Source organism: Ursus americanus, chromosome 18 (genome assembly GCF_024610735.1).
Source record: "Ursus americanus isolate L20-20 chromosome 18, mUrsAme1.1.p, whole genome shotgun sequence".
Taxonomy (NCBI): Eukaryota; Metazoa; Chordata; class Mammalia; order Carnivora; family Ursidae; genus Ursus; species Ursus americanus.
Window position 1 is genome coordinate 1166829 of NC_142144.1, and position 25338 is coordinate 1192166.

Below are 25338 nucleotides of genomic sequence, written 5' to 3' on the forward strand. Positions count from 1 at the left end.
CAGGCACTTTATTTACAGGTGGCAGGATGGCATTGACCACCAAGAGGTCTGCAAACCTTCAGGCCTACAGGAACTCTGCCTGAGTGCCCCAGGGCAGCTCAGCCGGGTTCTCACGGCCTGCCCTCTCCCCCACCCCCACCCGCCAGGCTCTCTGGCCTACCTCCCTTCCTCCCACCCAGTCTGACGCCTGCCTTCCAAGGAGCTTCTTCTCAGGAGGTGAGCCCCCTGGAGATGCCCCCTCCCCCGCTGCAGGGAGCTCATAGGGAGCCCCGCCCCCCCGCCGTGCCCCTGCCCAGCTGTACCTTAGGCTGCTCCCCCGCCTGCATCCCTGATCTTGCGGGTTTGCTGAGACACCCCTTCCTGAGCTGTCATCCTGATCCGGTCTCACTTCCTCCCGGGCAGAAACCTACCTCCACACACAGGAGGAAAAGTCAGGAGTGGCCCTTGCTGGGCCAGCCTGGGCCATGGGCTCAGTTCATCCCAGCCGTGCTAGGTGAGACTAGTGTCCCCATTTGTAGACTGGGAAACCCAGGCTCTGGTGCTTTGGGTAGCATGGATTATGAGGCCACATCTCGGAACTTCAGAGACTGGGTACCCCAGCCCTGCCCCAGACGCCACGTGGTGGGGAGGGGACACAGTGCTCACTTTATCTCGGGTTCAGGTATGGAGAGCCCTAGCCCTTCCCTCCAGACATGCCACTCAACCCGAGAGAAACCTGGAGACCTTGGGGCCCCACCTGGGCCCTGGCAGGAGGAGACCATGGCTGGATGGGCAGGTGGGCTGGTCAGCCTCTGGTGGCTCTGCGGGTAGGAGCCAGCGTGCCCCCGGCCGCCAGTTTCCTGGCACCCAGTGATGGTCCCTCTCCTTGGCTGTGAGCTCCTGTGGGGCTCGGCAGGTGTGACAACTCAGCCTCCACTGTGTCTCCTGGTGTCGTGTGCTGTCTACATGAGCCCCAGAAATGCCCAGGAGGGCTCTTGGCTGTTACCGGCAGGGACTGGGACTGAGTCAGTCATGAACTCCCCCAGTACTCCCCCAGCTCATCGTGGGGACCCCGGGCACCCTGACAGGGTCAGACAGGACGTGGGCACATGCCTGCCCATGCTTCTCTGCTCTGGCTGTGCTCTGGGGTGGAACCTGACTGGAGCCGTGTCTGTCCCTACTTCGTTGAGAACCACTGATTTAAGAGAGAATTTCTTTTCTCCACCAACCCAGAAGATTCTTCGAGGCTTCACTTTCTAGAAACAAAAAAGGTTTCGTTAGCTCTCCAAATAGACCTACGGTATTGTTTCTTTCAGACCCACACTGGAAGATTCTGATGCCCCACTCCACGGGTGTCTCCCCAGCCCCCAACCCCACTTCCCCATCCCATCAGGGGAAAAGTGTTTTCTTTTCTTTCAACATTTCCCCAGGAGGAAACTGGGGAAGAAGGTGAGATTGGGTAACGTACTCTGTATGAGGTCACAGCGGGGTGCCCAGAACTGCTGCCCCAGAGCTGGAGGACAGGGCAGGCCCCCAGCCGCCGGCAGCCTCCGGATGGCAGGCATGGCACACAGTGACCAGGGTTAGGCTTCTCCCCCGTCACTCCAGCAGGGCCACTCTGGCCTCTGGGAGGCCATTTTCCATCTGTAAAATAGGGGTGCATTTGCTGGTTTGTACCTGCTGCCGGCCATGGTTCTCAGCACTGGGCAGGCACCCGCGAGCAAGACAGATGGGCCGCAATGACGTGGCCGTGCGACCGGGGCGGGGGAGCTCAGCAAGTGCACAAACCTGCAAACGCGAGTCACCAAGTCGTAGGAAGTGCCGGGAAAAGGTCAGGAGGAGGCAGGACAAGGGGGGTGAGCTAGAGCCGGAGGGGTCCCCTTGGAAAGGGTGCTGCTCAGGGACCAGAAGGAAGCCCCTTGGGTAACGCGGCCCTTTCTGCCCTGCCTGGCTTGTGAGGCCTGGGTTCCAGTCATCCCGTCTGGACCTCCCCACCCCTGAAGGACTTCCAGCTGCAGGCATTGCTAACCGCCCCGGGGAAGCCCGCTGCGACCCAGCCTCCTCCGGCTGCACCCCTGGACGCAGGCCACCCACTCCCACCCACCCACAGGCTCACCTCTGGTCTTGCTGCCCCTGCCCAGGGGCCCATAAACCCACAGCCTGCGAACGGGCAGAGCCAGCGCCCCCTCCCTGGAGGGCTCCAGGCCTCCCCTGGAGGGGCAGCAGGGCCCTGTCGCAAGAGTGGAAAGAGACCAGCTGGTGTATTGACAGTGACACAGAGCCCTGGCCCCACAGATGGACCGAGACTGAGCCGAGAGGCTGTCATCCATCCCACTGAGAAACACCATGCGTGCAACTCAGGCGAAGCAATCCTCCCCACGGGGAAGAGCTAGGAACATCCGTGAATGGGCTACTGCGCCACGCGGGGAACCCCACCCTTCCCTAGAGCTCAAGGTTCCCATTCATCTGAAGAGCGAAGCTTTTGTATTTGTGGGTGAACACAGATCGGTTTTGGGGCTGTCAGGGGAGTATTTCAGTAACAGATTGCCTCAGCATCTGAGAAACCCAAGAGACCCACAAGAGAGTTCCTGATGCCCTTAGAAGTGCCAGACATCCGAGAGTGTCTTGGAAGTTGCAGCTGACACAGGACCTCAGCCAGCCTGCAGAAGAGGACACGTGCAGGCTCAGTCCGCTTGCTGGGCCCCGTGGGCTCCCCCTGCAGCAGTGACCTGGACACCCAGCCAGGGCCCTCCTTCCACCCCAAGCCGCACCGATGCCTCCAGGCTGGCCGATGGCTGAGGCTATGTGAGCACAATTGCCCTGTATCTGCTCCTGGCCGTGGTGATGCACTGTTCCTGGCACCCAAAGCGGTCACCCCCCAGCCGCGCCCAGAAACCCGCCCCATTCCTACTGCCTGCACCAGGAATCTGTGTGTGCCCATCAGGCCCGCAGAGCGAGGTTGCCAGAGGGCCAGCTGGGTCTCCTTGCCACTGCCCCAGGGGACCCGAAGGAGCAGGAGGCCCACGTAGCAGGCGCAGTTCAGGGGGTCCCTTGTGTGGCGACCCGGCTGCCAAGGAGGTCGCGTCCTTGAGTCGCCTTTGGAGCTATGCTTCTGGGTTAATAAGGGGCAGCGGGGATGTGGGGAACACGAGGCGGGGCGGGGCGAGGAGGCCCAGACCGCGGGAGGCGGTGCCAGAGCCCAAGCTACCCCGCAGCGGCTGCGGGCTTGGGACGGGGATCGCGCCGCCAGGAGCTAGGTGACCGGGCGGCGGGGGCAGGGGGAGTGTCGCGGGGCGGGGCGGCGGTGGGGCAGTCGCGGGGCGGGGCGGGGCGTGCCTCACCTAGCAGCTTCCTGGGCGCGCTCGCTCCCCTCTCCGCCCCGGGCCGCCCCGCCCCTCCGCCGTCGCAATAAGGGGCACGGGCGCGCGGGAGGAGGCCAGCGGTCGCCAGCCCACAGGTCGTCCTCGCGCCCGCGCCGGAGCCCAGAGAGGGAGCCGAGGCCAACGTCGTCGGGGCTCCCGGGACAACGCCGCCGGGGCGCGGTCCGGGCGTGGCGGGGCCATGGAGCTCTGGCCGTGGCTGACCGCGGCGCTGCTGGGGCTGCTGCTGCTCGTGCAGCTGAGCCGCGCCGCCAAGTTCTACGCCAAGATCACCCTGTACTGCGCTCTCTGCGTCGTGGGCTCCACGATGGCCTCGGTCGTCTGCCTGCTGCGCCACCACGGCCGGACAGTGGAGAACATGAGGCAAGAGACCTGGGGTCGGCGGGGAGCGCCAGGCCGGGCTGGAGCGCCGGGGGACGCGGGCGCGCGCCGGCCGGGGGACAGCGCCGGGGTGGGGCGGAGCGCTGGCCGCCGCCCGCTTCCGCTTTCCTAACTTTCTGCTCTCGCGTCCCTCCCTCCTGCCCCGTCCGGGGCTCTCGGGGCTCTGGGAGCTCTCGGGCGGCGCGCGCCGGTCCGCTGGAGTCCGCGTCACAATGTCTCCGCGCCCGGAGGCCCCGGCCCGGGCGCAGACACCGAGGGATTTCAAAAGGTCTCGGTGTCCAGCGCCTCCGCGTCCTTCCGCCCCGCCAAGGGCCCGCGGGCCTCGCAGGGCGTTCGGGGCGCCGGGTGGCGGAGCGGCCCTGGGCGAGGAAGGGCGCTGGGCCGGCTGGGAGAGGCGCAGTCCTGCTCCACCCGCGAGGAAAGAGCAGGTCAGACGGCGGGGCTTGCCCCAGGCGGGGGCTTTGCTGGAGCACCGCTCCTGCCTGGACCGGGCGCTGTAGAGCTCAGGGCGTCCCTGTCTTCTCTGCACCCCCTCCCTCCTACCTGCCCCTCGATGAATGCACCTGTGAATGGCCGTGGGGACTGACTCCCTCTCCTTCCCTGTCCCTGCTCCTAAGAAGGTAGGAGACTCCTGGATGGGAAGGGGGGGGTTGTCCCCTGAGGTCCAGCCTCAGGGTGGAAGGAAGGGGGGGTGGCTGGAATTTTTCTGTGGACACCTGTGTGAGCTGGGCACTATGGTGTTGTGGGCTGGTGAGTGTGGGGTGGGGAGACCAGGCCCAGCTGAAGGGTGGGGGGCCCCTAGGGGTCAGAGGCAAAGGGGCGGGGGCTTCTTCCTGCCCTGTCTCCCAGTGTCTGATCCCAGGGGGTTGTTGCTAACATTTCTCTCTGTGGCTTTTGCAATGGCTTCTTGGCTGTGGCCTGCCGTGAGGATACTGTGGTCCCTGAGGTCCCTGCCCCCTGTGTGGTTACAGGGCAGTGGGTGAGGGTTCCTATCTTCCCGCCACCTCTGTCCTTGTTCATGCAGGCGGCCCGATGCTGCCGGAACTGGCTCACACTGCGTGGGCCCTTGAGGCCCCATCTATAGGGGTTTGTGGCTTGCCTGTGGAACCCACAGTAGGTGAGGACTCAGAATGGAGCATGCCCCGTGGGTCTCTGGTGTCCCCTGCCCACCACCAGCATGGCCCAGGCCAGCATCCCAGGGAGTGCAGACGCCAGGGATAGCCCACGTATGGCCCTTCTGGGCATCTTCCTGAGTGGAGTGCCCCTGGGGAGGGGGGGACCTATTTCAGGGGGTTCCTCAAAGCTGGGCCCCCACCACTCCAGGGCAGGGGTGCCTGAGGCCGTGCCTGTCTCTGAAGGCTGGGCCTGAGGTTAGGGGCCTGAAGTCCCCTGCGGGCAGCGGGCTCATGGCGGGAGCCTAGGCTCAGCAGAGCAGGAGGAGGGGTGCAGGTCCAAGGAGCCACAGGCCAATGGGCTTCTTGGAGGTGGTGCTGCCCTCCTAGAGCCAGGCCAGGGGACAGCAGTGTGGTTCTCACGCATCAGGAGGGGGAGGCCGCGGAGAGCTGGCCCCAGAGCAGGGTTGCAGTAGAAGGGACAGAACCAGGAGGTGACCCAGCGCTTCCCCCACTGTGTCATCAGGTGGCCTCTTTTACGAGCAGCTTCCTTGTCTTTTAAAAGGACTGACTCAGACTTCAAAGCTGCTTCCCAGGGGTCAAATCAGAAGTCACCAGGCCCCTTTCTGATTTGGGGGCTGGATCTGGCTGGCTGGCCTTCCCTTGGCTCTGCCCCCCTGCCTGCTGGGGCTTGCTCCCCTTAGCCCCAGTCTCCCCTGATATTCTGGCCAATTAGGCTGAACCCCTGGGGACCCTAGAGGCTCTGACGGTACTGGGTGGGAGCTTCCGGCTACTCTCCCCTCCCCAGGGCAGCCCCCAGACTCAGGCTCTGTGAAGGGGCCACCCCAGGATGCTGATGGGACAGCAGGTGCTCCGTTCTCCCCAGGGAGAGGCCATGGCCTCCTTACCCGTACCCCCCAGGTCCCCAGGGCTGGGTCACAGTGATGACTCTGTGAACAGGAGTTCCCCTGAGGGGCGCGGCCCCGGGAGGCAGAGACCGGAGCTTCTGCAGGGCTCCGGGACAGGACCCAGGAGGACGGAGTGGGGTGCCGGCGGGCTGAGCGGACCGGCTCCCTACGCCCTCCGTGTAGGCCCCTCCGCAGAGGGTCTGGGACACGCCATGTCCTCATCATCAGTCTTCCTGGACTCCTGAGCACCCCGGGGGTGCAGCCGCTCCTCTCCCCGCCCTGCCCCGCCCCCCCTGGAAGGTGGCCCCCCTCGCTGCGCAGCTCGGTGTCTACTCCCAGCTCCTGCGCCGTGTGGAGATGCCTCCACTGTGGGGACGGCCAGTACTCGGTGAAGAGTCGAGGGGCGGCCTGAAGTAAGGCTCCCAAGTGGGGGGAGGCAGTTGCCTGGGCTCCCAGAGCTAAGACCTGGCGGACTGGGGTGCAGACCCCCCGGGAGGGACTCCAGAGTGCATGCTCTGTACGTTCCCTCTGTGCCCACAGGGGTGGAGGCCATACCAAGGCTGGAGACCCGGGCTTTGGGTGCCTGGAGCTCTGGGGGGAGCAGCCCTGCCCTGCCCCTCCCCTGCTTTCCTGCCCCCCCACAAACAGCAGGGGCCCCTCCCCACGGGGCTCTGGGCAGTAGCCCAAGGAGGCCTTTGCCTGTTAGACCCAGTTCCGAGTGTGCAGGGAACAGTGATGAGAACAGAAGAGCTGAGGAGCCTCTGACCCCCTGGGGGCGGAGACCAAGGCTCCCTCCCAGGCTGTTGTGCTCTCTGGGAGTATTAGGCCAGGCTTCCTCGTCCCAGCAGGCAGGTGTCCCTAGTACAGCTGTTGACAGAGTGAAGCGAAGCCGTGTGTGAGGCTTAGGGTTCGGCTGCAGGATCGGGAAACCCTAACGACAGCGGCTTCACCGAGAGACTTGACTTTCTCGTGCATTGAAGGGGACCAGAGCTGGGCAGTCCAGGTCCACAGAAAGTTCCCAGCCTCTCCATCCTGCGGCCCCACCACGCTCCGGCCGGTATGCACACACTGCCGTGGCAGGGCCTCTGGGGGAGGGCTGGACTGCATGCTCTGTGTCCATCCGAATGGCCAGGCCCTGGGCGGCACGCCTCTCCGCTCCCCGCTCCAAGGGAGGCGGGGCGGCCAGGCACTCCACTTGTGCAGCTCATGCAGCGCCTCAAAGAGGAAGGAATGGGCATTGTTTGGGCCAGAGACCAGGGGGCCCTATCGATGGTGATCAGGATTTGACCCCAGAGCAGCCCAGGCTCTTAGCCAGCGCGGCCAGCTGCTGTGTGGTCCTGGGGGGTGCACGGATGGGGACGGAGTGCATGCAGGGAGCCCCGTGGCACATGGGGGCTGGCCGGGGATCCTGGTTTTGCAGGAAAGTCTGCCTTTGATTTTCTGGGAGTAGGATGGCCAGGGGCAGACTCCCTGCCCGATGTGCTGTTGCAGGGCCAGAAACCAGAGCTCCTGGGAGCGCTGGAGATCCTGGGTCAGGATTAAGGGCTCGCAGACCCCCCTTCCAGCCCCCTGCTGTTCACCGCATTCCCGCACAGCCTGTCTTCCGGGCAGGCTGGAAGCCCCCCCCCAGCTCCTGCCCCCTCCTAGTGTTCCAGCTTATAAGACACTTGGAAAACATTCCAGCTCTGCCAGATGGCCTCTGTGGGCCTCCTGTCCCCGGAGCTGATCGATGGCTCTGTGTGGCCTTCCTGGCAGGGCTGCCCCCAGGTGAGCCCCACAGAGAACCCTGGCCCTCTGGGGCAAATCCAGAGGGGTCTGGCCAGGGACTGGCGTGCCTCAGCAAAAACAGCTGCCCAGATCTGGGAGCAACCTAGCCGCAGGCCAGGGGCAGAGGGCAAAGGTCAGCAGGTGGCCAGGGCCTGGCCTTGACCTTCCTTCCAGCCGCCTGGAGCCTGTGCTGGCTGGGGGAGGGGCGGGTGGAGTCTTCTTATCTGCTTGTGATGGGAGCACCTTGGCTGCTCCCAGGGTCCCAGCCTCCTGGGCTCCATCTCCACGCCCTTCCTCTTTCACAGGCAGGCATGGAAGCTTAGAGGGGGCGGGGTCAAGCGCAAAGCCAGAGGTCATGGCTAGGGAGCAGGGAGCCAGGATCTCATCTGTGTCACCCAGAGCTTGGGGAAGACCCGGGTGTCCTCAGGCTGAGCATAGAAGGTCCAGGAGGCTGGCCGGAGCGAGCCTGGAAAGATCCGTGGTGTTTATAGTGTTCAGGTGTCCTGGGCAGTTTGTGTCTGGGGTCAAGTAGAGGGCTCCTGAGAAAGATCCAGAAAGGGCCAGGACATCCCATCTGCTTGCGGAATGGTCCTGCTCCCGGGGTCTTGGTATGGAAAGGTGGCACCAGTCAGCCACCTGGCCTCTAGTTCTGGAATGCTGTGCCAGGCACTCATCGTGTCCCCTGGCCGCGTGGGCTTCCGTTAGCCCTGTGGCTCCACCCTGCTAGCCTCCCCGGGGGGTTGGGGGCTAGAGGTGGTAGGGCAGCAGCCAGAGTTGTGCGCCCATGTGCCGGGGTCAGCACCGGGGACAGCTACTTCAAGCTGTGGCGCCCTGGCTCCCGAGGGGGCTGCCCCCGAGCCCTGCGGCTGGTGTGGGGCACTCAGGTAGGGTGGGCTGTCGGCACAGCGGGGCTGGTGCTGAGGACGGTGGCGGCTGCTGTGGGCTGGCCGAGGGCACAGCTGCCACCTTCAGTCCTGCTGGGCGCTGGGTGGGGTCTGCAGGACCTCAGGGAAGGGACAGATTTGCTTTTGCAATTCTGGAATTTCGTCTTGCAATCCTGGGTGCTCACCGCACCCCGCCTCCGGTATGCCCTTCGCCTGGCATTTTTCACTTGTTCTCCAAGAAGCAGGTAAGGAGGTGGGTTCCGGCTCACCCCAGCTTCCCCGCCGTGTGACCTTGGGCAAGTGGCTTAACCACTTAGTCTAGACCCCATCATCTGAGTGTCCCCACCCTGTGGGGTTGCTCTCTGAACCGAACGTGAGGGTTCCTGTCAGGCCCTCCGCAAGTAGCAAGTACTGTGCAGGCGCGGGGGCGGGGGCGGGGGGAGTGTTCCCACCTGGCTCCGCCGTGGGAAGTGCCCTCTGCTCTCCTGGGCAAGGACCGCCTGGCTTTCTCTCCCTGGCGGTGCACGGTCGGCAGGAGCTCCGTTTCCTTCCTTCTGCATTGAGAAAACTGAAAAACACAGACTTTCTCACCACTTTCACAAAAAGCCTTGAAACTGCATGGCATTGGGAAAAGGACAGGTGGCTGGGCCGCCGCGTGCGTGTGGCCTGTGGAGAACGCTTTGTCCGCTTGAGGGCGAACCGGTGCCTTTCCTGCCGCCTGGGCGCACCACTGGCAGCCGGCGGTGGCCGCAGCGGCTGGTGCGCGCTCGGGTCCGTGTGGACGCGTTCCTCGTGTGAGTGTGCAGAGCTCGCGGCTCCCGGCCGGCTGCCCTCGCGCTGCCCGCTGGCGCAGGCCTATGCGGCGTCTCCCACCGTTCCTGAAAAACCAGTCTGTGGTCAATCCCTTACGTTAGACGCACAAAGAAATCCAAACAGGAAAGAGAGGAGTCCTGGAGACGGATGGGGGACGGTTGCACAACACTGTGGATTTCACGCCACTGAACCAGACATTTAAAAATGACTAAAACGCTGGGGCGCCTGGGGGGCTCCGTCGGTGAAGCGTCTGCCTTCGGCTCAGGTCATGATGATCCAGGGTCCTGGGATCCAGCTCCACGTTGGACACCCTGTTCAGCGGGAACTGCTCACGCGCTCTAGCTCGCTCTCTCAAATAAAATCTTTTAAAAACGATAAAAACAAAAGTTTTATGTGACATATTATTTTGCCACAATTTTGAAAGAGGGAAAGAGGGAAGCCGGCAGAGCCTCCTGCAGAGAATACGGTCCGCCTCAGAGGTGGCCGGGGTCCTCCGCGGCCGGCGGGGGCGCTCGCGACCCGCCACTGCAGCGCCTGCGTCCGGGTCTTGGTGTCTCCGCCCCCGCAGGCTGGGGATCCGACCCCTGCTTCACCTCTCCCTAGCGGGGAATGTTCACATTTCTCTTCTCTTTTTTTAAAGATTTTATTTTTAAGTAATCCCCACACCCCACATGGGGCTTGAACTCACAACCCTGAGATCAGGAGTCTTGGGCTCCACCATAGGAGCCCCCTGGGCGGCCCTCAGATTTTTCTGATTCAGACCACACTTGAGGACTGCAGGCCTGCCTCCGCAACTGCCTTAGGGTCAGAGCCTGGAAGAGGGACCAGATTTCTTTTTCTTTCTTTCTTCCTCCCTCCCTCCCTCCCTTCCTTTCTTTCTTAAGATGTGTTTATTTGAGAGAGAACACACCTGGGGGGGGGGCAGAAGGAGAGGGGGAAGCGGACTTCCCGCTGAGCACAGACCCTGGACCCTGAAGTGTGGGCTGGATCCCTTGACCCTGAGATCACCACCCGAGCCAAACCGAGAGGGGGCGCTCCACCAGCTTCGCCACCCAGGTGCCCCGGGACCGCATTTCTTCACGGCTTTGCCCAGGGGCTGCCAGCCTGCCCTCCCCGTGCGGCCTCGTGCACAGTCGTCGGGCCTTTCCCGACATCGGGCCAAGTCCTGGTGTTACCGGTCTTGTCTTCCTGTCCGTGCCGACCTAAAGGGGGAAAGCAGGGCTCGTTTCCATTGGCATTGCTTTGATTTCTAGCGAGACTGGACATTTTCCATGTATGTTGGACATTTCCGTCTTTCCCTTTGTGAAGTGCCTGTTGTGTCCTCTCCTTGTCCCCTCAGTCCTCACGGTGGCTAAGAAGCTGTCTTTGTAGATGAGAAACGGGGCCCCGCAGGGCTGAAGCAGCCGGTCAGCCCGCTCAGCCTGTGTGCGGGGCCTGCTGGCGGGGCGCGGGTCCGGCGGGAAGGGACAGATGGGCAGGTCTGGCCTGAGCCGGCCGAGGCTGGCAGATCAGGGGAGGGTGGCCGGTCTGATTGTGCAGGCAGCCCTGGCTTAGCGGCTGTGTCTCCCTGAGCCTCAGTGTCCCCATCTGCAGCATGGAATGATGGGAGCGCTGCCCTCGCACGGGAGTTCTGGGAAAGCGGCAGCTGACTGAGAGACTGGCCTTCAGACCCAGAAGGACAGATGTCGAGGGATCCAGTCCCAGGAGGCCTGAGAGGAGTCGGATCCACAGACGCAAGGGGCAGGGGTTGGGGAACGGGCTCCGTGTGTAATGGGACAGAGTCCAGTCTGGGAAGAGGGGCCCGTTCTGCACGGACGGAGGGGACGGCTCGGTGTGAATGCGCTTGACCCCCTTGAGCTGTGCGCTGAACCTCGGTTAGGAGGGTACCTCTTAGGTCATGTGCATTTCACCGCAGTTGAAAAACAGAGTCTCTGCTCGCTTGAGGGCCGTCTCCGGGCGTTGGGCAGCTACTCACCCTTGCGTATAAAATGGGAAATCCCTTGCCGTGAACACCGTTGGGGGCTCAGATACCTAGGGGTGCTGCCCGAACCTTCCGTGAGAAGTGGAACAGTTCTGTGTCAGTGGTGGCATCCACCCACGGGGGATGGGAAGGACCCACGGCCCCGCGGGGAGTTACAGAGCGCTGAGCCTCCCCCTGCAGGCTGACCCCTACTGCAGCCTGTCCCGGGTAGAGCAGCCCCTCTGTGTTCTCCGAGGCCAGCAGTGCCTGCAGACAGTCCCCGCGCCCATAGCCACTCACACCCACCTGTGCTGCTGGGAGGCGGCCCGAAGGTCACGGAGGCCCTAGGGCAGCCCCCTGCAGGGCTGGAAGGGCCCAGGCCGCTCAAACCCCGGTGCCCCTCCTTGGCGGTCCCCTCGGGCAGGTCATTTAAGTTCTCTGGAAGCCCGTGAGAAGGGGATGGTGGGGTCACTCACGAGGACAAGGGTGAGGGGTGCAAGCCCAGTCGGGCCACGCTCCCCTCGTTGCGGGTGGCGCTCCCCCTTGTTCCTGAGCGACCTTCAGCCCCTGCCAAGGTCCCCGGCTTGTGCGGATGCCTTCTTCCGTGTAGCACTGCCCTGAGGGGATGGTCGTGTCCCCTGCCCAGTCTCCTTCCCCAGAGCCTGGGGGGGGGGGCTCCTCCTCTGCAGGGGTGCAGGGATCCCTCTCTGTTGGGTTTTTATTTCATTGTTTTATAAAGATTTTAGAAGTCATCTCTACACCCAGCATGGGGCTTGAACCTATAACCCCGAGATCAAGAGTCACATGCTCCCCGACGGAGCCAGGCGGGAGCCCCTCCATGTAGGGTTTTGCTAACACGGCCGAGAACCAGACCCAGCCTGTCCCCGGGGGCTCTCAGCCTCCAGTCCCCTTGCAGCTGCCCCTGGCTGAGCAAGCAGGGGTGTGGGTGAGGGCCTGGCCACACGGCAGCTCCCCACAAAGCAGGTGTAGAAGAGGACGGCCTCCCCTTTGCCAGGTATCCAGCCCCCGGAGCCTTCGCTCCTTTCTGTCCTTGGTCTTCCCTGTTCCTGCCACGGTGACAGGAGACCGGGCCGCACGCGCTGACCCCTTGAGGGACAGGATCTGAAGGCTCTTGCAGGGGAAGTGAACCCAGGGTTGCGCCAGCAGCCGCAAGAGGGCAAGCCAGGGCTCCGTCTGCTGTGGGTGTTCCTGACAGCCCTTCCCCGGCTCCAGGCCAGAGCCCAAGACAGGGTGCAGGGCAGTGGGGACCTGCTCACTGACATTGTCTCCTCTCAGGATCATCAAATGGTTTGTCATGAAGTTCAAGTACGTATTAGGCCTTCGTTTCGAGACCAAGGGTCTCCAGAAGCTGGAGGTGGACCACCCCTGTGTCATCATTTCTAACCACCAGAGCATCCTGGACATGATGGGTAAGCCAGGGCCGCAGAGGGGCTGGTGGGAGAGCTGGCCCTTTCTGGCTGCAGGCTCGGCCCGGGGACACCGGCCTGGTCTCTGCAGGGGAGGGGGGTGCTTCAGAGAGGTGGAGGCTGGGCCCCGATGAGCCGGCGGGCAAGGGGAGCCAACCCAGGCCAGGGGGACCCGTGCCTCCCTCCAGCCACATGACAAAGCCGTGTGTACCTGACGCTGGGTATGGGGCTCTGCCACCGTCATCCCTGCAGCTGGGAGCTCTGCATCACTCCTCCCTTTACAGGCGGGAAACAGGCCGAGAGAACACATGACTTGGCCGGGTAGCCAGTGGGAAGGCATGACCCGGCTCGGGCCTGTTGGTGGTGGGGGCACAGGGCTGGCTCTCCTTCCTGGGGAGGTGGCTGCCAGGCTCCGAGCCCCACCCCCACCTGCCTGGTGTCCCGTGGCCACCTGCAGGCCTGATGGAGGCCCTGCCTGAGCGCTGCGTGCAGATCGCCAAGCGGGAGCTGCTCTTCTTGGGGCCCGTGGGCCTCGTCATATACCTCGGGGGCATCTTCTTCATCAACCGACAGCAGTCCAGGACCGCCAGGACCGTGATGGCCGACGTGGGCGAGCGCATGGTCAAGGACAACGTGAGCGCGGGGCCGACGTGGGCGAGCGCGGTGGGGGCCTGCTGGGCGGGGCAAACGCTCCCGGTAGGCCGGCGGTAGGTGCCGAACCGCACATCCGTGCGCTGGCGCGTAGAAAGGTTGGGAGCGGAGCCCAGGCGCTCGCGCGCGTTCCCGGTGGTGGCCTCAGCTGAGAAGCGGGGCTGCTTGCGAGGGGGCCCCAGGGCGGGGAGGGTTAGCCAGGCTACAGCTGCCTCCTCTCCTCCCCGCAGCTTAAAGTGTGGATCTACCCTGAGGGCACACGGAACGACAACGGGGACCTGCTGCCTTTCAAGAAAGGCGCCTTCTACCTGGCGATCCAGGCCCAGGTGCGCCAGGGCGCTGCCCTCCTAGCCGGGCAGGGAGGTGGGTCCAGGTTGGCTTACAGCTGAAGGTGGCTGCCTGGCCAGGCTGGGGCCACTGGGGCTCAGGGACCTCCTCCCACTGGGCAGGCGTGGGGCCTCCTTGCCCCTCCGGCACGTGGTTTCTGGCCTGTTGGAAGCACTCCGAGCACCATGGCTGAGGCCTGATTGGGTCCGGCAACCAGCTTCGGCACCCCCCTTGGCAGCTAGCTGGCGGGGGCCCCCCAGGGGAGGCAGAGGTAGCAGGCCTGCTTGCTGGGCTCTCTGGGGAAGGCCGAGTGCTTGCTCAGTCCTGCAGAACTGTGGGCTGGGGCCAAAGGAGCAGGGCCTGAGGGGGGCGGGGCGGGCAGAGAGGGCTGAAACTCTGCGGTGGGCCTCTCTACCTTGAGCTCCAAGGTGCAGTTTGTCCCGGGAGGTGCTCGGGGGTGATGCCCGAAGAACTGGGGGTGCATGCATCCCCGGGCAGTGCCTCCTGGTGGGTAAAGGGTGCTGTGTCCCACTCCTGGTTCTGTGTTGGGGGAGTATGTGTAGGGAAAAGCTGTCGTCTGAGGTCAGGGGAAGGGGCTTTCGTTCTGCCCAGTTAGGGTCTGGGTGGTGGCTGGGCAGGGGTCTGCTCTTGGGCACGGCACCTGGCCCAGATGGCCTCTGGCGCCCCCTGGTGTCTGGCCCGGAGCAAGGCCATTGAGCTCTCCTTCCAGAGGCTCCCAGCTCATGGCCACAGGGGGTGGTGGTGGTGGTGGAAGCAGCAGGTGAATGGGGCAGAGGAGCCTGGGCTCTGAGCTCTCACCCCCGGGTCTGCAGCCCCTCCATCTGGGAGGTGGAGAGCACCCCTGCCACCTGCCTGGGTTTGATGTCCCTTCCCTTTGCTGGTGGCATGGGAGAGAGGCTCGTGGGAGAGGAGAGAGGACACTGAGGAGGCTCTGGTCAGCCTCAGCCAGCAGATTAGATGTCACTCCTTGTCCTCTCCCCTCCCCTCCTCCCTGTCTCCTCCCAGGGCCTCCCAGCCTGTCGCCTACCTGTGTTCCAAGCCCACAGCCCTGCTGGTACCAGGGAGAGGCTCCCTGACCTCCAGGGTTAATGATCACCCCCAGGGGCCGTTTCCGACCCTGGTGTCTTCCAGGAATACCAGCAGATGCTGTCTGCTCCCCGGCTACAGCTGCCCCCTCCCTGGCCACAGCTGCCCCCGGCCTCTCCAGGATGGTGGAGGGGTGGGCAGAAGGAGCTCAGTAACCTCCAGCTACACTGCACAGGGTCTTGTCCTCCTGGGCAATCTTAGGACCCAGTGGGGCACAGACGTGAATCACAGGGACATGTGCCGGCCCAGGAAGCCTTCCTGGTGGAGGGGATGCTTAAGTGATGATGTGCAGGATGAGTTTATGGAATGCTGGGGGCAGCTGTAGCCTGGGAGGGGGCAGGGCCTGCTGGTATTCCTGGAAGACACCAGGGTCAGAACCGGGCCCCCCGGGGATAATCATTAACTGAGGGCACGAAAGGTGTCCCAGGCTGCGGGGGTTAGTGCGTGGCAGGACCCTGAGGCAGGTCACCTTGGCTGTCCTGCAGCCACAGGCACTCCCGGGACCCCCTCAGGCAGAAGGCAGGCCGGTGGCAAGGCAGGGCTCCCCCACTAGCTCATCCCTGGGGCCCAGGGCGGGCTGGGGTGGGCTCCCGTGTGTCTTCAGGCGTCACGGCCTCCTGTCCACAGGTGCCTATCATCCCCGTGATATACTCCAGCTTCTCCTCCTTCTACAAACCCAAGACGAAGCTCTTCAGCTCAGGTAGCACCCGACCTTCCTACCCCAGCAGCTAGCGCACCCGTGGGCGTGTCTCCTCCTCCGTCCCTGGGACTCCAGGCCCCTCCTAGTGCAGTTCCCGTTTCTGGGTGCTTACCGTAGGCCGGCGGTCGTGCGGTGAGGGAAGGAAGGAAGGGATCTGGAAGCCCAGCAGAGGGTGCTTAGGCCCAGGCTGGGCAGCAGCCTCCCAGGTCCCCCACGCCCACCAGCGTGGAGCATGGGGCCACTGCCCTTCCTTCCAGATCCCGAATGTGGGCACCTGGTGCCTGGGTAGGAAGGTGGGGTCAAAGGTTGAAGGGCAGCAGGGGGAGGAGCTAAGCTGTGCCCCCCTCCCCCGATCTCTGAGACTCGCGGCCCTCCTAGACCGTGGTGGAGGCTGGAAGTGGAATGGTGGATGTGGGGTGCCCGGGAGGAGGCGGGGGGCACCTTCCGGGGGAGGAATGTTCTGTACGTCGGGTGGGCCTTTAGAGGTGTATACAGTTGTCAGAACCTGCCGAGGGCACACTCGGGAGCTGCGGCTTGCTTGTGTCGATTATTCTCCAATAAAAACCAACCACCTGAGACCAGGGTGTCCAGGAAAGACCCCGGCCTGGCCCTTGGGAGGCCCGTAGGTGGCCAAGGAGGAGGAGGACGGGGGTTCAGGTGGCGGCGTCAGATCAAGGACAGGCTGCAGTGTGGGTGCTGGGACAGGGGGCCCGGGTGGGGGCCCCGGGCCACTGGTGCTGCTCCACCCCCAACAGGAACCATCAAGGTGGAAGTGCTGGATGCCATCCCTACCAGTGGCCTCACTGTCGCCGATGTCCCCAAGCTTATGGACACCTGCCATCAGGCCATGAGGACCACCTTCCTCCGCTTGTCCGGGATGCCCCAGGAGAACGGGGCGACTGCAGGGCCTTGTTCCCAGCCAGCCCAGTAACTGAGACCTGGGGTGGGGCAGGACCTGGGGACAGGATGGGGCCAGCTGGGGGCAGGGCCTGGCTAGAGAACAGAGGGACCTCTTCCCCTGCCCTGGCTGCTAAATATCACAGTGTCCTGCTCCCGAGGTTCCCCCGCTTTTATTCCCCCAGATACAGGAGGCTGCCTCCTGCCATCGGCCTCAGATCCAGACCTCTGATGTCCCCCCAAAAGGAGAGTCAGCTGGAACGTCCCCAGGAAGCCCACGCTTGTGCCTCCCGGATGCGGGAGCAGGCTGGGGTCCAGCGGGGTCGACAGGCAGGGCTGAGCTGCACCCTCCTGCCTGGGCCCGGGGGGTGCGGAGGCTGGCTGGGCGGCCCGGCCTCTGGGAGAAACGGGACTGGGGGGGGGTGTGTGGCCAGACACCTGGTCTTGTGCAGCCTGGGCCTCGGGGAGAGCCACGAAGCAGAGGTCTGTGCTCCGCTGGCCTTGGGAGCAAGCCGGCCAAACAGGCACTGCACTCCGTCCGCGTTTTTTAATAAACGAACTCTTGGAAGCGCCTGGTGAGTTGTGGTCACCAGGGGTGGGCGGGGTGCTACCATGCTGGGGCTGCCCCCCGCAGCGTCCCCCTCCAGGGGCCAGGCCCACGATCATCCTGCGGTAGTTTTTCTGGGGCGGCGGGCACACCAGGGGTCTGGGGGGAGGAGGAGGATTTGCTCTTCGGCCCCTGGCTGGGGAGTGGCGCCAGCTTATCACCGAGAGGCCAGCCTCACCTTCACAGACGCCACCGCCTCCAGCCCCTTTGGGAGAGGGAGGGCCGAGACCCCGTGTAGGAGGAGGGCCCAGTGCGGCTGAGAGCCCCCCTGTGCCCCACGCTGCCCCTTAGCCCTCCCGCCAGCCAGCAGGTGGCCCCCATCGGCTTCAGAACGCCCTCCAGAGTCCACTAAGGACACAGCAGCTCCTGAACCTTCATTTTATTCTGTTCCGACCCAGATCACAGGTGCCCCCAACCCTCGTACCTTCCCTCAGCCATGGGCCCGCTCACTGGTGCTGGCCGGGCTGGGGCTGGGTCACACCTAGGAGGACCCCTCCTCCCACCCTGTCTTGGCTTGAAGTCCTCCTCCTGCCCGACCCAGCAGAGTGGGCACAGGCTCTCAGGAGCCAAAGCCGGGGGCCCAGGTGGCCTCACAGCTCCTTCTTGCAGGAACCTGTGGACGGACGAAGGGCTGAGGTCAGAGCTCACTGCTCCCCACCCTTTCGCCCCCCCCCCGCCCCCCGCCCCCCCCCCCCCGGGCAGATCTGCCCCCTCAGCCTGTGGCTGCTCTGCCCCAGCCTCTGGCCTCTGTGGGCACAGACAGGCCCCAGGTCCGAGGCTCCTGGAGAGCTCTGTCGGGGGGGGGGGGTGGCACTCACAGGACCCCAGCTGCTCCTCCAGGAAGGAGATCTGCTCACTCAGGGAGTCGATGCGGTCCAGCTGACGGAAGGAGTGAGCCAGCAGGCTGCTGGGGTCCGGGAGCCCGTGCTCCAGCGCCCTCAAGGCCAGGCTATGCAATGGGGCCAGCACCAGCTGCAGCTTCTGTGGGCCAGACCGAGGGACCCTCTCTGTCCCACAAGGCTTTTAGGGAACTCTGTGGCCAGTAAGGGCTCTGCAGGGCCCAGGATGTCCACCAGAGGGAGCGTCTGTGCCAGGAGAGCCGGGTGCATGGGCAGACGGACACCTCGTGAGCGGGCCGGGCAATGGTCCTCAAAGCCTGGGGTCCCAGGTCAGAGGAGCTGGGGGGGCAGACCAGAGCTTCCAAGGGGTCATCAGGCCGACAGCCCCATAGAAAGGCCTCAGGGACAAAGGGAGGGGTGGCCTGGACCTGGCTTCAGGCACTCTGCTGCCCGAGGGGGCACGGCCAAGCTCGGCCCCTCCTTCCCGGGGCCACTCCCGCGGAACCCCACAATCACCCCGAGAGTCTGCACTACACCACAGGAGACACCGGGGGGGGCGGGCCTCACCTGCTCCAACACGTCTACCCTTGACCGCAGCCTCCGGACTTCCTCCTCCACGGCGCTGTCCGTGCCTGGGGAGATCCCCGCCCTGAGTCAGGCAGGCCCGGCTCCACACCCCACACCCCAGGCCGGCTGCTCCCCTCCATGGGGAGGCCTCAGCCTCGGCCGAGCGTGGGGCACAGCCCTGGAGGTGGGGCTCGGGCCCCACCCCCATTCTAGGCAGCAGGGTTGGCCCATCAGCGCCTGGGCAGGTGCGCCCCGCCCCCCGCCCCCGCGTCCCCATGTCCCCACGGTGCTGAGCTGTCCAAGCCGAGGTCCGCGTCGCGCTCTTGGTGCCAGGCTGTCGACAGCGCATTATTACTCACGGTACGAGTTTGAAGTGTCACAGCGCGTACCAAAAGTAATAATGTCCCGTCGCCAGCAGAGGTGTGGCGTCTCCTGGCTGAGGGGGCAGGGGCGTGGAGAAGACCCCGGGGCGGGGGTTTTCTTCCACTCTCTCCGCTGGGACGAGGCCCCCCCTCTCGGCAGGCCTCCCCACAATGCCCCCGAGAAATCACCACCCCTATCTCCCCTGGGGAAGATCCCTGTTTCTGCCCAAGTGAGGGAGATGGCCTGCAGCCCCGGGTGGGAGCTACAGGGTGACACCCCGCCCCCCGGGCACAGCAGCAAGGGGGGGGCAACTAGGACATTTACCTGTTGTGGGGTTCGGGGCTACCCTGGGGGTCCCCCTCTCGGGCAGGCAGGGCACACCTTCTGCAGATGGGCCGTGCCCTTCCCGACACTGGCACCAGTAACTCCCCGCAGTGTTGACGCAGTGCTGGGGGCACGTGCCCCCTCCAGCCCTGCACTCGTCCACGTCTGCAGGAAAACGGGTGTCAGCTAGGGAGTGGCCTCCAGTACCCGCCTGTTCGTGGGCCACCCCTGACACCCAGGGAGGGGCCTAGAGGACCCTTCCCCTCTGGGAGGTGGGAGGCAGCCTCACCTGTCTGGCAGGTGTCGCCCTGCCATCCCGCAGGGCAGTGACAGCGGCCTGGCTGGACACAGCTGCCTCCGTTCTGGCATGGGGGCTGGCATACGGCTGTTGAGGGGGAGGCCCGTCACAAACTGAGGGGGGTCCCCAGGGCCCTGCAGGCGGGCAGCCGGGGAAGGGGTGCCATACAGCAAGGAGGCACCCGCTCAGCTGAAAGCAGCAGGTGCTATGCCCGGGTCTGCAGAGCCCCAGCTCTCACCTGCCCCACAGGCCCTGGGGAGCCCGCTGGTCCTCTTCCAGCCGGGGCAGCAGGCATAGCGAGGCCTGGGGGCAGCCAGCCCAGGGCTGCGGCGGTAGGCGGTCCTGTAGATGGTCCTGCGGGGTGGGTAGGGGCAGGGAGTCAGCAGCAGCCCGCTGGTCTCCCCAGTTCTTCACCCTGCCTTCCCTCTCTGGGCACTGGGCCCCTGGACACTGACGGTGCCCCCCACCAGCACTGCTCAAACCCCGGGCAGCCTCCGAGTCCTAGACCCCCAGCCCTGCCCCCGAGCAGGGGGGAAGGGGGCGCTCACAAATGGGGCATTCCCGGCCCCTCCTAGGCCAGCCCGCTTAGTGGAAGGGGCAGGGAACAGGGCCCCGCCCCTCGCTGGGCCCCACCCACACTGCCCCCACCTTCTTGGCCAGCGGGGGGCTATCCCACAGGAAGGTCTTTGAGAACCCCACAGACGACGAAATCTCTCTAAGCCACATTTCCACAGCTGAGCACGGGAGGACACATGCCCCTCACGCTGGCGGCCGGCTAGGCCACGGGGGTGTCCTGGGGGTGTGGCGGTAGGGTCTCCATCTGTGACCGTCAGGGGCTGTCATGGGGAGAGGGGTGCCCACTGGAGTCTGGAGGCAGTTTTGGCGAGGCAGGCATCACCGCAAATGGATAAGAACTTGCAGCCAGCACCCGAGAGCAGAGGGTAGCAGCATGGGTGAGCCCCCCTCCCCCCAAGATGAGGGCGGGGGAGCAGGACGGGATGACATGTGAGGTGACTACAGCCACAGCGTGGGATGAGCACGGCCCAAGTCACCATGGGCCTCAGCCTCCGCATCCACTCGGATGTGGGCCCAGGTTTCCCACCTTGGGGTGCACGGCCCTCCGGGGCCTCAGGGTTGATGTGTGGCCAGTGGGGGCCGCTGCAGCGGGCAGGGGCACTCACCGGTAGGTGCTGCAGGCTCGGTGCCCATCACAGGTGGTGAGGAAGGGCTGGTACACTCTCTGCACGAAAGACTCCGACTCGGGGCCCCTGGGAGCCCCGGTGGCACACACCCTGCGGCTATGAGGAGGGGGCACGGCAGGTCAGTCCACAGCCTCCAGCCCAGAGCCCAGACCCTTCCAGCCCTGGAACCAAGGGAGCCAAGGATCTGGGGAGGGGGCTTCCCCGCATCGCCACAGGAAAGACCGTCAGCAAGAGCCAGAAGGAAGAGCCATGCCTCCTCGCAGTCCCGAGGTTGCCCCGAGGGCTCCTGGCTGCCCACCCCCAGCACTGCAGCAGCCGGCGGCCCGAGCCCCCACGCTCTGACTCACCCAGGCCGGAAGATGTGCTCAGTGCCACCCACTGCCGGCACCAGGAAGCACAGGAGAAGTAGCTCCCTGGAGTTGAACATGGCCCGTGTCTGCAGGTGGGGTGGCCTTCTCCTCAGGGGGGCCTGCGGCACAAGGCGCACCCCATAAAGCCCTCTGCAGAGCCCTCCTGGAGCCTGTGCTGCGGGGGGAGACTGATCCCCGCTTGCACACCTGCCCAGCTCTGCCGCTCTGCTAGGACCTCCCACTGCAGCCTCGTGCCAGCAGGAGAGCCCCCAAGGGCCGTGCCAGCCGCCCCCTCCTCCCACCAGCCTCAGTGAGGGAGGCCAGCCTTCGGCCCGCCACCGCCACCGCAGAAGGGGGCAGCCGCAGAAGCTGGCCCCTTTGCCTGGGGCCAGAGGCATCCTGGCCCCGGGTGAACCTGAAGGCAGCCACAGCGCTAGCAAAGTCCACTTGGGAAGGCGGGGGCCCAGGGGGAGTATCTGGACCAGTGCTCCCTCCCCTGGCTGGATGCAGTACCCTCGCATCATGGACGGCAGTCCCCATCCCAGTCTGCAGGTGGGGTGGTAGTGGACAGACCTGGAACCTGGCCCAGCTGGCTGGGTCCTTCTGGCCTTCAGTATCCTCATTTGCCAAATGGGGAGTGGGCCATGGGGGTGGCATGGGGGTCTATGAGGGGGTGCGGGTGCTCAGCACAACGGGCCACATGGTCCTTCTCAGACTGGGGCAGAGCCCGCGTGGGAGGGGGTCACTCCTACCCTGGGGTCAGACCGGTCTGCTCCAGGGCTCCGGGGACAGTGGGGTGGGGGGAGAGGGGGACTGGAGCAGCCCTCCCCACATGCCAGTGGAGCCAAATGCCATCCCTCTCTTCTGGGGATGGACGCCAGGGACTGGGGAGAGCATTCCTGGGAACGTGAGAAAGCTCAGCCCAGAATTAATCGTCCGCAACGAGCTGAGGGGCCTGTGCGGTGGGGGGAGGGGGAGGCTGTCCACATGTGCAGCCAAGCATCTGGGTAGACGGGGCGCTCCAGCACCGCACCGAGGCCCCAGAGGGGCTGGGTTCCGCCCAGGCGGGCAGCCCCTGGCCCTGCAGGGCATCCAGCAGGAAGGACACGGAAGACAGCTGGACTTCTTCGCGGCAGGAGGTAGAATCAGGGTAGGGTCGACCCCTTCCCTGGGACTCCGTTTCCTCGAAGACACCACTAGGGTCTCAGGCCCCTTCTCCAGCTCTGATAGCTGGTCCCATAAAGAGTGACCACCGTGAGCAGTTGCTGAGCCCTCGGGCCTGCCAAGCCTAACCCCAAGGGAGAGTGATGCCATGACGGGTCTGTGCGGTCAGCTGGGAGTGGAGTCCTTGCTCTGGCCCATGGCAGCCCACGGACCCAGGTGAGGCGGGAAGGCAGCTGGAGGAGAGTTCTTCCTGCACGCCCGGTTCCCTGTGGTGGCCCAAGAATGGAAGCCAAGGTGTTGGGACTTAGTTTGGGGGCAGGGGCATGTCCTGTGAGCCAGCTTGGGAAGAGGAACTCTGGGAATGGACCCCGTGGGGAGCACACTATTAGGGGGCACTCCTGGGGGTCTAGGCCAGAACTGAAAGGATGGGAACAGGTGGCACTGGGGAATGGGCCCTGGAAGGCAGCGGTGGCCCAGGCCCCGCGGGCCGGGCAGGAGCATTTGAGGGTTCAGCAGAGGCGCGCTTGCCAGCATCAGGTGCCCGGTGGGGGAGGCCCATGGCTTGCAGATGTAACTGCCCCCCCACCCCCCACCCCCCGACATCCACCCCAGCACCTCCCCTCTACTCATTGAAAGCGGCTTAAATGAGGCTCATGCTTTGAAAGAGGAGAGACTCAATTTTTGAAGTCAGGCTTTCTCCTGGGCTGGAGGAGGCCGATGGCGCTGCCCGGCTCTGCTGGGTCGGCAGTCTCATTTCCCTTTGCAGCCCAGCTGGGGCGGGGGTGGCCGCGGCGCCTCAGGTGGGTAAGCAGTAACGTCCCATCCTCCCCCAGGGTCAGCAGGAGCCCAGCCCACCACCTTCCCTCCCACCTGGCCGCGGGGCATCCCCGCGGAGCCCACGGGGTGGGGGGGCTGGGTCCGCAGAGGGAGGGGCCTGACTCGCCGCAAAGCGGCGGCCCGGGGCCCCCCTTCCACCGGGAGGGGTGCTCTGGACGTTAGGACCCTGGGAGGGCGGAAAGGCGGGGTGACAAGACATTGGGGAAGCGTCCTCTCCGCCGCCGGCCCCATGCCTCCCCTCCCCCTGCACGCCGGATCCGCGGGGGTGGGGGTGAGGATGGAGAGAGACACGGGGTCTGGGGCCTGCGAGGCCCTGAGCCAGGCCCTGGGGGACGCTCAGGGCCCCGACGCGGGTGAGGGGCTGCGGCGCCCCCGGCCCCGGCCCCCCGCGCTGCCCGGCTCGTCGCCTGTTACCGGCAGGGGGCGCCCTTTCCGAAGGCCGCTGGGCCCATTCTCCGGACCCGGCGCAGGATCCGGGCAGGGCTGGGGGTCGTGTCCCCGCGCGCCAGCCCCGGCGCCCCCGGCCCGCTCACCTCTCGGCTCCCCGCCGTCGCTCGGCGTCGCCCCCCAGCTCCGCGCGCGCCCAGGCCCCCGACCTCCCCCGCCCCCAGCGCGCGGCGAGCCGACCCCGCCCTCGGCGCTCCCCGCGCCCCCCGGCCCGGCGCTCGCTCCCTCCGCACTCACCGCCCGAGCCGGGCGCGCACGCGCCGCCGCCGCCGCCGCCACCGCGCCGAGGGGCCCCGGCCCCTCCCGCCGCCCCGCCCCGACCCCGCCCCCGGCCCGCCCCGGGTGGGCTCCGCGCCCCCCCGCCCGCCCCCATTGCGCAGATGGGGACACTGAGGCCCGCGGCGGTCGGCGCCCCGCGGGCCGGACAGTGAGTCAGCCCGAGCCCAGGACTCCAGACGCGCACCCGCCTGAGCGCGCCCCCCCTCCCGAGCCCGCTCGAGGCCCCGCAGCAGGACGGGCGGCGGCAGGGGACGCAGGACTGGGACGCGGGTCAGGTGTCCGGAGGCCGCGCTGGGAGCCCGCCCTGGCAGGGGGAGGGGGGCCCTCGACCTTCCAGGCTGAGCACCAAAGCCCGAGGACGGCCATGACAACGGGGCGACCAGCGCACTAGGCGCCCGGGGCTGACTAAAGCTAACCACCACCTTGGGTCACAGGTAGGGTGGCCATCATGACCCCCAAGGCCCGGGCACCCCCTATTTACATGAGATCACACAGAGAGCTGTGGCATGGCCGAGGCTGGCTGGATCCTAGGTACGACCTCCGACCAGTGTGCCAGCTTAGGGGCTCTGCAGGATCCCCACTGGGAACCCCCTTTCAGGACAGTCAGGACCACCCCTGGGTGTCCCTTAGGCCCTAAGGGAGTTCCCCTAGCCCTGTGGTCACCACCGGACACTCCTGGGCTGCATTTCTGACTTTGTAACGTGGGCTAGAGCAGCCCCACGTGGCAGCAGTGCCCACCGAGGGAGGTGGCTGGCACAGCCAGGACCAGGTACAGGCTCGCCCTCCCTGGGGACTCTGGTATTATTTTGGTCATGTCCACACCGTGATCACCACAGCCGTCATCATGTGTGAGGCACAGGGCCTGCTCCCCCGGTGCTTCTGTCCTTGAAGCGAGCCTGGGCCCTGGTCCCCTGAGTTCACGTGTGTGTAGCTCGTTCCCAGGCACAGCCCGACCCCCTGCTCGTGCCCAGAGCATCCGAGGCTTGCTGGGGGACTCACCTGGAGAAGGGGCCTCTGTCATCCCCTGGACACCAGCCGCAGCTGCTCTCCTGGCTGGCAGAGGCTTCCTGTACTTGCCTCGTGCCAGAGTCTGCAGGCAGAGACATAGTGTGGGTTAGCGCACGGTCTTGGCCACCCTGATGTCCAGGGGCTGGGAAGGAGACCAGGCTCCGTGCCCCTGTGGGGACTCAGCCTGCATGTGGCCTAACAGGTCTCCACCCCCATGAGGGTCGAAGCCCAGTGGGTTTTTCCGAGTTCTGCCTGTGGCTCACATCCTCAGCCTAGAGGCAGAGACAGACCTGCCTTGGGTCCCAGGAGATGGGGAGGGACAGGCTGCTGGCCATGACGCTGAAGGTCTGCAAAGCCCATGGCGCTGGGTGGGGGTCCTTCTCGAGGAAGTGGAGGGCTCTTGCACAGCTAGTAGCTGTGGGGTGTCAGGCTAGGGCCTACTTTGGTGCGTGGGAGCTAAAGGAAGGGAGGGGACCCAGGCGGCTGGACCGAGCCCCCAGAAGGAGAGGGCCCTGGAAGCCCCCAGCAGATGGTCTGAGGGCAGCTGGGGTGGCTGTGGCTGGGACTCCTGTCATCGTGAAATCAGGGTCCTGCCACTGAAGGACTTCAGGTCCGCTGGCCCCCAGACCTGAGCAGGGCAGCCCTCGCTCAGACCCAGGCAGTGTAGAATTAAGAGCCAGTCCTAGGGGAGACATTCCCCACCCAGTCTCCTGCCCGTATCCTGTCTCTGACCCTCTGAGCCCTGCAGTCTAGCTGGGTC

At 65.4% G+C, this 25338-nt stretch overlaps 2 protein-coding genes across 9 annotated transcripts; one reads left to right on the forward strand and one right to left on the reverse strand.

The window, feature by feature from the left end:
- Positions 1-3352: 3352 nt before the first annotated feature.
- AGPAT2 (1-acylglycerol-3-phosphate O-acyltransferase 2) lies at positions 3353-16887 on the forward strand. 2 transcript variants are annotated; one of them, XM_045803784.2, is made up of 6 exons: positions 3353-3722; positions 12481-12614; positions 13069-13244; positions 13493-13588; positions 15324-15396; positions 16152-16470. In XM_045803784.2, the coding sequence occupies exons 1-6, from the start codon at positions 3541-3543 to the stop codon at positions 16325-16327; spliced, it is 837 nt and encodes a 278-aa protein (XP_045659740.1). In that variant the 5' UTR covers positions 3353-3540; the 3' UTR covers positions 16328-16470. The 2 variants fall into 2 exon arrangements, with proteins under 2 accessions (XP_045659740.1, XP_045659739.2); XM_045803783.2 differs by having other exon boundaries at positions 3355-3722; positions 13493-13625; positions 16152-16887.
- A 377-nt stretch (positions 16888-17264) lies between these two features.
- EGFL7 (EGF like domain multiple 7) lies at positions 17265-24666 on the reverse strand. 7 transcript variants are annotated; one of them, XM_087869187.1, is made up of 10 exons: positions 20841-20865; positions 20473-20589; positions 19940-20127; positions 19530-19645; positions 19283-19378; positions 18994-19158; positions 18666-18742; positions 18307-18371; positions 17719-17881; positions 17265-17513 (listed from the first exon to the last, which is right to left on the reverse strand). In XM_087869187.1, exons 3-10 carry the CDS (start codon positions 20015-20017, stop codon positions 17491-17493), a joined length of 783 nt encoding a protein of 260 aa, XP_087725313.1. In that variant the 5' UTR covers positions 20018-20127; positions 20473-20589; positions 20841-20865; the 3' UTR covers positions 17265-17490. The 7 variants fall into 7 exon arrangements, 6 of the variants coding, with proteins under 6 accessions (XP_087725313.1, XP_045659745.1, XP_045659742.1 ...); XR_006780720.2 differs by lacking the exons at positions 18666-18742; positions 19940-20127 and adding an exon at positions 24570-24666 and having other exon boundaries at positions 17719-17985; positions 20841-20962; XM_045803789.2 differs by lacking the exons at positions 18666-18742; positions 19940-20127 and adding an exon at positions 24570-24666 and having other exon boundaries at positions 20841-20962.
- Positions 24667-25338: the final 672 nt, after the last annotated feature.

Bases quoted from the DNA above. Each gene is read 5' to 3' on its own strand.
- EGFL7 (XM_045803789.2), bottom strand. From the start codon at position 20,920: ATGTTCAACTCCAGGGAGCTACTTCTCCTGTGCTTCCTGGTGCCGGCA. The intron at 19,159-19,282 runs GTGAGGCTGCCT...GTTTTCCTGCAG, and splicing joins GGGCGACACCTGCCAGACAG to ACGTGGACGAGTGCAGGGCT. The intron at 17,514-17,718 runs GTGAGTGCCACC...GTCCGTCCACAG, and splicing joins GGAGGAGCAGCTGGGGTCCT to GTTCCTGCAAGAAGGAGCTG.
- AGPAT2 (XM_045803783.2), top strand. From the start codon at position 3,541: ATGGAGCTCTGGCCGTGGCTGACCGCGGCGCTGCTGGGGCTGCTGCTG. The intron at 13,626-15,323 runs GTGGGTCCAGGT...TCCTGTCCACAG, and splicing joins CCTCCTAGCCGGGCAGGGAG to GTGCCTATCATCCCCGTGAT. The intron at 15,397-16,151 runs GTAGCACCCGAC...CACCCCCAACAG, and splicing joins GACGAAGCTCTTCAGCTCAG to GAACCATCAAGGTGGAAGTG.